Raw genomic sequence first — 12,258 nt, 5'->3', positions numbered from 1 at the left:
CACTGATTTGACGAAATAAATTATGTAATATACAATTTTCATAGGATATTCCATCGGCCCGAATTGACCTTGTATTATCAGATTTCTGGATTTTCATTTGTAAATCTATAAATGTTGAAGACATGTCCATAAAGTAGTCTTCATTGGAATTAATTTGACAGTGGATATTATCGGAGAGGGGTTGTTGAGGATAAAATTGTTCATAGTATCCACGATTGACACTCACATCAACATTTTCAGAATTGAATAGATTCATTGAGGCGGTGATTGATGTTTGAGAATCCTTTTGGGGTAGGTAGGACGTCTTAAGAAAAGAAATCTAGTTTCAATCTAACAATTCTCTTCCTGGGGCTTCTTTTTCTTCTACTAGTGTTTACAGTACGTGTCGGCTTTTTCCTTCTTTTCTTTGACAGTGGTGATGTCTTTCGTTTCCGACCTGAGTAGAGACTGATGAGTGACGCATTGTTTCTCGACCTTTTTAAACCTTTACCATTTTGTTTCAATCCCTCGTCAAGGGTTCGCGCACTAGACCTAAGATTTTCCGTAGCACTTTTTTTTAAATCCTTGCCAGAGCCCCCATCGTATAGTGTAGAGGATGCAAAATCTGTAGCAGCCGGTACAAGATATTTTCTAGCTAGTGGTAGTGAAGAGCGAAACAGCTTAGCAAACCAACTGCCAAGACCATAGCCAGACATTGACGAGCGCCCTTTGTAATAGTCCTTTCCATTGCCGTGTTGTCTTGGGCTAAGAGTATTAACATAGCAGTCAATATCAGGACAAATGAATACCACTTTTCTATTAGACATCTTGTTATTGAATGATGGGTCGAAAATGGCATGTAATCACAGCCAAACCTTTTGAAATTGCTATGGGATCACCTAATTCAGTTCTTAGTGTTAACTGACAAAGTTCCAAATAGGAAGTGTTTACAGGAACATACTGAAGATGCTTTATATTGTAGGGGTGGATATGTTCTTGATTTGTTTTTCGTTCAAGAACTCGTAGGAGGGGAACATTTGAATTACCAACCCGGGATGTTTCCACAAATGAAGCGTAGAGAAATATACAAGTGTCTGTGGAAAAGGCAGGTTGGTAGTCCGCAAAAATGAAATTAGTTTTTCCAGCACTTCTACCGTTGATTATATTGAGCTTAAAGCCAAGAACATCTTTTAGATTATCATTGAGAATAACCTTTTCAGTGGCAATAGGTGAACTAATGTAGATCTTGCCCTCCTCCTTTGAATAGTTGAAATGAAAAGCTCCTTTTTGACGAGCGGAAATTCTTTTATTAATATAACAACATAAATCATTCATACAGATGAGTTCTTCATAGGGTAATTCAATATATGGATAATTCATCCAATTGATTTATTGAATTTGTTCTTGATCACTTGAGGGTGGTGGCGGCCAATCATAGGGTCTAATTTTTATATAATATTTACGATCTTTTCTCAGGATGTCGTAGGTATTTTTGAGAATACAGTCGACAAAGCCACTTCATACTTTCCATTCTCGTCGAATTTTATGGTTGGAGAGATTTTCATCCAAAAATCACTTGTTCTATTCAGGTCATTGTTGAGAGGATCATATATACTGGACAAGAAAGTCACACAGAAATCATTGAGCATTTTTAATATATTCAGCACTGACCCAAGAATCAAAATCAGAGTTATATTCTAGCCAGCGCGTAGGCAACTGTCTCTTGCCCCTGCGAGTACGAATCTTTAATATATTTTTAATTTGATAAATTTCATCAGTTTTACTAACTTTTTGCAGTTCATATTCATAAAAACCGCCGAGAATCTCATCATCTTTGGTGTTTCACAGTCGATATGTCGTGAGTTCGGTTTATAGGATTTTGGACACTTTAAATAGTTCAGTGCTCCATAAATAATTCACCTTTTCAAAAATATTGGTGGTTCAATTAATTCGAACAGTATCACCAACATTGAATTTCTTCTTCACATTTTTTTTTCTTTTTCACCATTGGAATATTGCTTTAGAAAAGCATCAAATGTACTTTCACTGTAGTGAACTTCCTGAGGGCTTGAGTTGGACAGAGATCGATGGGGTTAATGGTTGTATATCCACATGATTTTATCTAAATCCTGAATAAAAGCAGGTGTATTTTTCAGTGTACAATATCTTGAAATTAATAGACGAATCGTTCATATCAATCGTTCAGCCAATGCAGCTTTTATCGGGCTGTGACTATGATAGTGTTGTATTATATTTCAATAGAACCTCTTGATTAGCAAAGTTGCTACCACAATTCGATTAAATTTTTCTATAGCAATCCTGTTCAAGAATATTTTAAATGGCCTGAGGAGCTTCAACTCCTCTCTTTTACTGTAATGGAATGGCATAGGCATAGCGACTAAAGACACTGATTGCCATCAGAATATATTTTTAGGGTACATTGTGACGCCGTTGAATTGCGTCTAAAGTTAAAAGATCCGTTTGCATTATATGCAGAGGGAAAAAGGCTTTAGTTTGTCGATATTGTTTGCCACGAAGCCTGCGATTCCGATGCAGTGTGTAACTCGGTTCACTCTCTAGATACTCTTTTGTTTTTTTTAATGTGCTGCCGGGGACAACTTTAGAAAGCGTTTTGGGGGAACTTAAACTTCCCGCTTCACAAATATTTTACTAGACATGTTTCAGAACTTCAACCATTTTGAACGCCAAGAAGTTGTGTCATGTCTTCTCCCCTTTCTCACACTGGAGGGTACTACAATTAGTCTTTACTTTTTACAAGATGCCACGGGTGTTATAAAATAATTGGCGCTGCTACTGCTAGTGTTTTCAAATACTGAATCTTCTTCTTTTTTAAATGGAGTTGGTGTTGGCGTTTTTGGAGGACTATATTCTCTTAGTTTATTAAGAATTTGCCTATTGGCAATAAGACTTTTGGGGAAGTTTGATACACTTAGAAAGGTGTATAGATTATTGTCAAATGATAAAAGTCCTTTACGATTCGTCACCATATCACAAATTAAATCAACTAGATTATAACTTTTTTCCTGAATTATAATTCGTTTTCCTTTGCTGTCGACTTGAACTTGATGATCAGTTTCCAACATGATATATGATAATACTCTTTTACTCTGTTCTCGATAGGTCACTGGCACTAGGTTTGCAATTTTCAATACAATTGAATTCAATTCCTTCTCCTTTGATTGCACTGCTGCTGCAGAATCTTGAGGAGATGTTTCCTGTTTAGGTAGATAGGTGACGGTGACGGCGACGGATGGTCTCTCACGTTAAGGTCTATGTTTGTCCACACGTCGCAATGCATCTTGAAGTAAAAGCAGTTTTTTATCATCGGCAATATTCCCATCATTAATGAATTTGCTTAGATTGTCTTCAAAATGTTCGACGGGCGATAGGACAAGTTCAAATGGTGTCAATTTATAGGGTTTAGCCATTCTCTGTAGAAAAATGTTTACAAGTCCTACAATCATCGACAGTAAAAGTTTAAAAAAGCTACCTCCCGCTTAAATGAGACGTTTTCTTTAAAAAAAAATTCCCTTGTTTTTGCAAGCCAAGGCGCGTACAGTGGAACGATGTTGCTTTGTCTGTTGTCTAACACCTTCTGGCAGTTGAACATTGCCCTCGGTCAAATTTAAACAAAGTTCAGATATTAGATTAATGAAATCATTGTCAACACCATGTCTGAGTATAGCCTTCCTGAGTGGAGGTTTTGAAGCGCCTAAAACGGAAAATAAATGCCATTGTTCTTGTAGTTTCTTCAGAGTCCTAATGGCAACTAATAGCTTTTTTTACTGTTCACCGGGAGATATACGGTAATTTCATTGTTGAAAATGTCGGTGACTACACGTAGATCCTCGGATGTGCTCTGATTAAGATCTAGCAAAATGTAGCCGTAGGGCTTATTTGTCGCCTGAGTCTACGCTGACAGCAGAAATGTAGGGGCGCCGGGGTATATTAGCTTATTGAGAGTTATTAGTGAGCTAGAATCACGAACAACTCGATAGATAATATAGATGGGTGTAATTAAAAGCAAGGGTTTGCTAACATTTGCTCTGATGATATAGATTTTGATAAACTAAGGATACCCAAATGTTTTCACGAAGGGAGTGAACGGTGAACAACTATAGTACTTCCTATGAGAACAGTTCAATGGATTCAGCCAAATCATCAATAATCAGTCACGAGTTTGGTTAAATACTATTAAAAACATCAAGTCCTCGTATGAGTTGTATTGGTATGGGCGCGGAAATAGCTTCTATTTGATCGTAGGAATCCTGCCAAATACTATAGCAATAATAAATTTTCTTTTGTTTTCCTATAAAAATTCTCTGAAAATTTTGAATTATTTTAGCTAAAAATGTTGTTTTCCCCGACATTGATGGACCACACAAAAACGATCTGAAGGGTGTTTTAAATTGATAAATGCTGCTGCTGCTGTTGTTGACAACAGTCGGACTACAACTAACTGTAAATCATACGTGTCAAGTGAATAAGTAGTAGCAGTAGTAGTAATAATTTTCCCATAGATCTATCTAATACGTTAACAAGAACAACAAAAACAATATTTCATGGTCATTTATTTGACATGAAAACTCTATTTGTTCAACATGAAAAACATAAGAATGACACTTGTTCAACAAGAACAAATAAAACAATATTTCATTCATTTATTCAACATGAAAACTCTATTTGTTCAACATGAACAACGATAAAAACACTTTATGTATAACATTTATTATAAAAAAAACACTTCTGTTCAAACATGAACAACAGCAACAACAACAACACTTATTGTCTTAAAAAACACTTTTTGTCCAGCATCACTATTTGTACATTAGCACACACACTATTTGTACATTAACACATTTTTTTTGTACAATAACAATAGAAAAAAGAACACTTGGAACTTAAAAAATTACACAGTTGAACATTATGAATTTGAAAGGGGCCCCCCGTCCACCCTCCGGGGAGCCGCGGGGACGAAAGCCGGCCGCGGGTGGGCCCACCACCCCCCGGGAGCCGTGGAGCCAGCCGCGGGCGGGACCCCCCACCCCCCGGGAGCCGCGGGTGGACGGGACCCCCACTCCCCGGGATCGAAACAGTACAATATTCGTCGTCGTCACTGCTGCAGTTGAGGTTGGGTTAGTTAATTCACGAAAGGTTAGGGTTAGTGGTTAGTGGTTAGAGCATTTAATTTATGAAAGGTTAGGGTTAGGTTAGTGGTTAGGTTAGAGCATTTAATTTATGAAAGGTTAGTGGTTAGTGGTTAGGGTTAGAGTCGAACTCAGGTTAATTTATCCAAACCAAGTTGATTGCGATAGTCTATGCATTCAACTCGGTCTGAAATAAGGTAGAGGCCATGTGGCAGAAGACTTACACCATTCTCGAGCACATAGACTTTGTCGGATATACATGACATTGCATTCTTTTCAACTCTTACAGTATAATTTATATACTGTAGAGAGCGAATTGCAAGCACTTGTGCTCTCGCCACTGGGATACTCTCTACACAGTCTCTGTTCAAGCTCATGTTGAAATTGCTCTTAATAAAATGTGCATGCACCCCTTTACACGCCTGCTTTACATCCCCATTATGTGTTTCCACGCGACAAACTTTAGGACCCGGGAACAACCCCCTGGATATCAAATCACTCCTCGTCTCTGATTTTAACATTAGTAGTTGGTTAGGGGCTTGACGTTTCACCAACTCAGGGTAGAAGGACGGATTCCAGTTGGTGAAATTCATCCACGAGCTGATGTGTTCCCCATTTTCTAAATCCCTCAATAAATCCTCGGTTTTTACCTTTAACAGCAGATAATCTGTATCCCCATAGTACACTTGAACCTCCCCCTCCCGTGGGCATTGCACCTTGCACACATTGTAAAAAAACGACAACATGAGCTTTTTGGAAATTTCAAGTACTGAACTACCTCCTGCTATATTCTTGTTCAGTACCACATTTCTCTTCTTCCTGTGTAGAAGAACCATGCCAGCCTCTATTCTCGTGAACGATGTAAAATTGGGGTCGGCAATAATCCGTGCATATACTGGGGGGTCAGTCACGACGTCACAGCGCCGTGAACTTTCACAAATTTTGCCAAACGCTGAATTTAGAATTAGTTTGTACATTTCCTTCTCTACTTTACTGTTTGCCTGAGAGCGTTTATCAACAAAAGTGTCAATAAACGTCTTAAATTAGAGTTTCTGACTGAATTGCAGGACCCTATGTATTTTGGTGATCTTGAAACCATTGTTCACCATCCAGTGCAAAAGCACATAGTGAACAATGATATTCTCCTTAGGGTCCAGATCTGCAATTAGTTTTTGCTTAGAGGGGGTCCATTGCTTCCCCATATCCTCAACCAATGATCGATTGTAGGGGCTCAGTGAGTCCCTACTCACTGGTTGATTGATACAAGGAAAATCAAAATCTCTGACTGAATCATGAAGCGCCAATGGAATGTGCCCGTAATTTCAAAGAACCATCCTTGTGGCCCATTGTCCTCGACTGTGGTAATGTCGGGGAACTCAAAAGGATTCTCAAGCCATTGATAGTTCCCACACGGCAAAGACTAGTGAGATATTGCCGAGGGATACAATGAGTTCATGTCCAAGAACACTGCATTTGACTTTGCACCGGTGTTTTGTCCGTTTGGATCGGTTGTCAAAACACGATCCCCATGAAAAACATATCCTCCCCTCATTGATCTTTCTACAAAAAGGTGTTGATCCACGTCGATGATTAGACCTATTTCCTCCCTAATGATTTTTTAAATTAAGTCCTTTACCAAATGTGGAGTAGTAAAATATTAACCTATATTTCGTCCGAACTCTGGATATATTTGATTTGTGTTCTTACAGACTACATCAAACAGAATTAAAACCTCACTGCCCAAGTAGAGTCAACGATAATCAAACCGATTTTTACAATTCCCCTTAGACCAAACCTTCTTGGCAAACTAATATTCCTCGGCTGTGCATTCACTGTTGGTGAGTGAATTGTAGAAAGCTTCAATTGGAGGCAGTTTCACCTCGCTTAAGCGAGCGCCAGAACAGTATTAGTCGTATGCATATAAACCTTTACAGGTCAATAGGTCATACATTTCACTGTCTGGAAAGTGCTGTTTAAGCAAAGGAAAACTATCAAAATTGTCGCTTTTCTGCATTTGAATCAATTGACTCAATGCCTTGGGAAAAAAAACTAAAGGAATCTAAAAACCTGATTTTATTCCAACACGTATGCCCATTATTTACTACCTGTCATTTCAAATCGAGCAGCAACAACTTCTCGGCCGATTTGGCAATGATGTTATCGGTAAATAAATTATTTCACCATGGACTATCTACTCCCCCTCCCTCCCTGTGCATACGTGCTAGTGCCAGTAAAATAGATTTAAAATCATAATTTGAATGGTGAATAAAAACTGGGATAAAAACTGCTGGCTAACGTTTATGTTACACGATTGATGCGCTACCCCTCTAAAATTACTACCCCAGAGGATATTTCCTGCCACAAGTGATTGTGGTCTCTGACTTTCCCCCTCCCCCCTCTTTTCCCTTTAGTCCCCTTATCCCCCTCTTCAAACTCCCCTTTACAAACCCAACTTATTTTTTTATTTTTAATCGCGAGACGATCCTCTGCAGACAACACCATAGGGTAATGCGTATTTCTCAAACGAGAAATAGTGCCATTAGCTGTGCCAATTAATTTAGGCAGTGCCTTGATCATGCACTCTCCCTCATCCAGTGTTTTTACTATTTCTAAAAACTGCATGGTGTTAGAATTGTCTCTTTTTGCGTGGGCGTAGGAGCTGCAATAGTTTGATGTTCTTTGATTCGGTTTGGAAATCGAGGATCGTTCACTTCCACCAACTTCGCTTCACAATCAAACGAGATTTTGTTGCTCTGGAGGAGGGTGTTTTGGAAATTTTTGAAACGTAAAATAGCCCTATCCCCTGAAACCGTTTCCACTGACTGGTAGCCATGCTGTCTACAGTGCTTCATATGATTTTGCAACTTTCTATCGCTACGAAATTGTGACAGGCATGTTGGACAGTAGAAACGTACCCCTAGATCCCTACCACCCCCCAGAACTCTACTAATGTCTGTAATTGGGTTGAAATGGCCAATTGAATTGACTAGGTCACTAGATGGTGGTGTGTACAACAGGCAAACCCAATGTTTGACCAATTCAATCGATGGACCCCTTACTGGGAACACCACCCCCTTCTTTTTGAACAAACCCCATCTTGAAATTCAGTTTCATACTGAACCACAGTCACGCCGATATTTAAATGTACATTGGCCCTTTCAAAAATATCTATAGATATTAGCGTTAATTGGTATTTTCCCTCTAAATATGTGAAATCTACAATGGGAAAATTGGACCCCTCCTTCCCATGTACAGCCCAGTGATCTAAATTCGTCTTGGTAGCGTCACGTGCTAGAGGGTCGAATACTGATATGAGGAAAGCGTACTTGAAACATTTTTGAGCTGTTTAAAAACAGTTTCGCTGTACGCCTTGACAACCTTCTAGATCAGAATTATATTTTAAAACTATTGACCCCTCAGACCCTTCCCCCCTCTTAAAATAAAATCTTTTTTAAATTTACAGATATTAACGCTTAAATTTTCGACATAAAGAACTACTGACCCACTCCCATTTACGCTATAATTCTCGAGATGCGTAATAATTTGACCTATCCACTCGGAAAAAACACCCTCATATTTCTCTAAATTTGGATAGACCAGTCGCATCTCGGTATGTACATAATGATGGTAAACCTCACTTTTTCCCTCATTTAAATAAAATACCTTTAAAACAATAGAAACCTTAATTGAATTCCTACCCCCTCCCCACAACTGAATTTGGTTCTCTAGCTGTGCACGAATTCTATCTACATAGTCATGAACAATTTCTACGGGGTCAAACACAAAATTACCACCCAAAAGCGAATTAAATGGGTCTCCAAAGGTTGCAGTGTAGACAACTATTGTATTTAAAATTGTATTTGTGAGATGAAACTCGGGAAATGGTGTCAATTGAATATTACCCCCTCCCCCTCCTCTTGTATATTATTATTATCACCACCCCTCCCCCACATTGTTCAATAATAGGGCTATGGGAAGGCACTTCATTCGATTGAAGTGTAAGTATGTTATCAGTGGGGGGAGGGTTCCCTGTTAATTCATTGGAAAAATCCTCTAATATTTGTATTGTGTTTGGAATCAAGTCCCCCTCCTGCCCAACTGTGCTATTATCAACATTTAAAAAAAAAATCAGTTAAAAACTCATCAATGTTATCAGGAATAAATTCAAGTGAATTAACAAGTATACCATGCTGTGTGGATATTTCATTGCTGTAGAGCTCCATAGGCGCGTCCTCTCTTTCTCTAACTGACGAGCAGGGGGGAGATGGCGAGTATGGAACTAGAACAACCTATAAATGAAAAATAGCTTATTTTCAAGGTGTCTAAATCACCCTATTTTTAAAAAATTGGATTATTATTATTTAAAAAAAACATGCTGCTTAGTAGTAGCATTTGGTTAATTCACTAATCTAACTACTCTATATATTCTGAAAGTTCCAACTTAATATATGATATTTACAATCTAAAACCTGACATAGTAGGTTTTGATTCTGTTCAAAAAACCCCTCAAAAATTGTCATATTAATAATCTTTTATCTACTTTGAAAAAAAAGGTGTCTTTACTTGATTTGAGATGGATAGCCTATCCCTTTCATGATACACAACTCATTCCGATAGAAAGTTGTTTTTATAATATTTGTAGAGGCAAGGAGAGCCCTTCGTTAATAAAGCAGTTTATATCGCAAAGGATTTTGCTACTTATTATGAGCAGGATATAGTGCCTTTTTTTGGCTTCGCTAACCTAATTCAGTAGACTGAATGCATGCACTTGTTATGAATCAAAGGGAGAGCGTTATATTTTATCAGGTTGAAAAATAGCGAAAAATACAATTTAAACTAACATCTCCAAATTTTGGCTGCACTTGAGTGCTGGATGGTCCTGGCAATGCATAATGGAAAGTGGACGGGCCAGCGGCGATGTTACATTCTTGTACAGATTGGACTGCGGCTTGTGCAGTAGGACCAGTGACGGTATGCACCTGAGCAGGCAACACTTCTTTGGGGGGCTTCGGCCAGCGACCATATTGCATAACTGTCGCCTTCGCAGGGGTTTTATTATTACCCCTTGCTCTCTTAGGTGGAGGGGCCGCACATTCTTCATAATTTGCCTTAAAAAGAAGAGAAAAAATTTTTAGTATTGAATTAATTTTCCCTTTTTCACAGAATAAAAATTAGTACCCCCCCTCTAACCTAACCTAGCTATAATTTTTTCTAAAAATCATATATCACAATGAAGTCTCCCTCCCCCCTTTTTAGTAAAGCGAAAGGTAAAATTTGCGACAGTCATTAGCTCCTATTTTTACAATGTAGAGAAAAAATTAAATACACAACTTGTGAGAAATCGGACCCGAAAAGCCTAGAAATTCTATTTTTACCATTTAGAAAATAAATTAAAAAAAACTATTATTCCGTAGGGCCAAAAGCTGCATCAAATCCAAGCCAATGATTTAAAATCTAGATCTCAAAATAGCCAACCTGATAAATATGCGGATAAATAAAAGCTAACCAAACACTAAACTTCAGGGTTATATATATAAGGATTATATATATTCAGGGTTATATATATGTTTTCTTGTCAAAGGGTGTACATGTCTGCACAATGAATCCATCGCCTTGCGGTTCTGTGAAACCTACAAAAAGCTTAATTTCCTGGTTTCGTAGATACCGGATGACCGTTGACAGGATGCGTTAATTAACCCATATTTAAATCTTTTACGGAAGTGATAAAAGAAAGGGTGGTGGCTTAAATGGAATCAGAATATTAATAGCTAAGGGTTAACAGAAACCAGTTGACACTTTAGATAGGATATAGAAAAGCAAGAATTTATCGAAAAAGATAATTATTTCCAATGAAAGAATTAAAGTCGTTAACGGGGGGGGGTTTACATGGTAAAAAAAAGCGTACTTTACGCTTTCTAGCAAGCATAAAGATAGCATAGTGGAGTTTGTATTAGAGGGGGAGGGGGGATTTACCTGAATTTACTGGAGGGATTACTAATGATTTTATTTGAAAATAAAGAATAAAAATGTACTAAACAGAACTCACATTGTAAATCGCTGTGTCCAAGGCTTCTAGCTCATCAATAATATTCGTTGTTTTATTCTTTGTGTCTTGGAACTATATGATAATTTAATCACAACACATGTCCGTTATATATGAAATCTCAAGGGCAAATTGCGATGTGATGGGGGAAACCATTTGTAAGCGACTCTCTGATTGGTTTAGAAGGAGATGTAACCTACTCTCTGATTGGCTTAGAAAGAGACACGTGATCCTGTTTCCCATTCCTTGATCATAAAATTCTCCCTAGGGTACACATGGAACAGGTGTACAACAATAAAACAATTGACCTTGGAATTTTAGTTCCCCCTAGACGAGTCGTGAATCAATATATTCCCCCTAGCGTACACCTGGACGAACAACAACAACAACAAATAAATCAACCATGAAAATACATCGAAGTGAGGAAAATCCTGTTTTTTCAATCTCAGTGACAAAAGCCATAAAAACATGCATAAATTACTGTTAGCATCCATGAAAAACAACAAATAAATTGCCAAATGTTCGTAACCATCTAAGAAAAATCAATCAAAGTGAGAAAAATCCTGTTTTTTCATTCTCAGTGACAAAAACCATAAAAACATGCATAAATTATGTACTGTCAGCGTTAGACTTAATTATAGGTGGCAGCACGGTGTTCGTTCTGTGCTGGTACCCCTTTCCCTACTGAAATCGCTGTTTGTCAAACATGTAGCTCAAATTAAGCGAAAAAATTGAAGGCAGAGTTTAGGAGAATACAATTTCAATTTTGAATGATAAAAAACAGATATTTTGCCATAATGGTTTTCGTATTTATTATTAGGTTTATTAGCTTATAAGACATCAGAAAGTGCTTTATTTTGCATGATCTATCTCTTTCCCTCCAAATTTGTTGGGAAAAAAAAAATTAAAATTTAGAATTTGATCAAACAGTAAAAGGCTACAGAAACTGTGAAAATTGCGACAGCAAACATGAATCTAATTGGAAATAGTAAACGAATGTCCAATTGATTTTGAAAATATTGCCCCTTATTTCAGACAATAATAAAAATTTGTTTTCCAGTGAAAATC

At 37.7% G+C, this 12,258-nt stretch overlaps 1 protein-coding gene across 3 annotated transcripts in view; it reads right to left on the bottom strand.

Annotated features, from left to right (window-relative positions):
• LOC148956345 (hrp65 protein-like) overlaps positions 1-12,258 on the bottom strand; it is a 171,266-nt gene that overhangs the window by 18,873 nt on the left and 140,135 nt on the right. The window contains exon 11 of one of the 3 annotated variants that reach the window (XM_089106028.1): positions 10,230-10,255. The exons of the other annotated variants lie outside the window; for them this stretch is intronic. Within the exon in view, the coding sequence (XP_088962154.1) occupies positions 10,245-10,255 (11 nt within the window). The 3' untranslated portion in view covers positions 10,230-10,244. Of the gene's footprint in view, positions 1-10,229; positions 10,256-12,258 lie in introns of those variants that run through there. 3 annotated transcript variants of the gene reach the window in all.

The sequence above is a fragment of the Artemia sp. Qi Xiang Cuo genome, chromosome 1, assembly GCF_049724085.1.
Source record: "Artemia sp. Qi Xiang Cuo chromosome 1, ASM4972408v1, whole genome shotgun sequence".
NCBI lineage: Eukaryota > Metazoa > Arthropoda > Branchiopoda > Anostraca > Artemiidae > Artemia > Artemia sp. Qi Xiang Cuo.
This window is presented reverse-complemented; position numbering and strand designations above follow the sequence as displayed.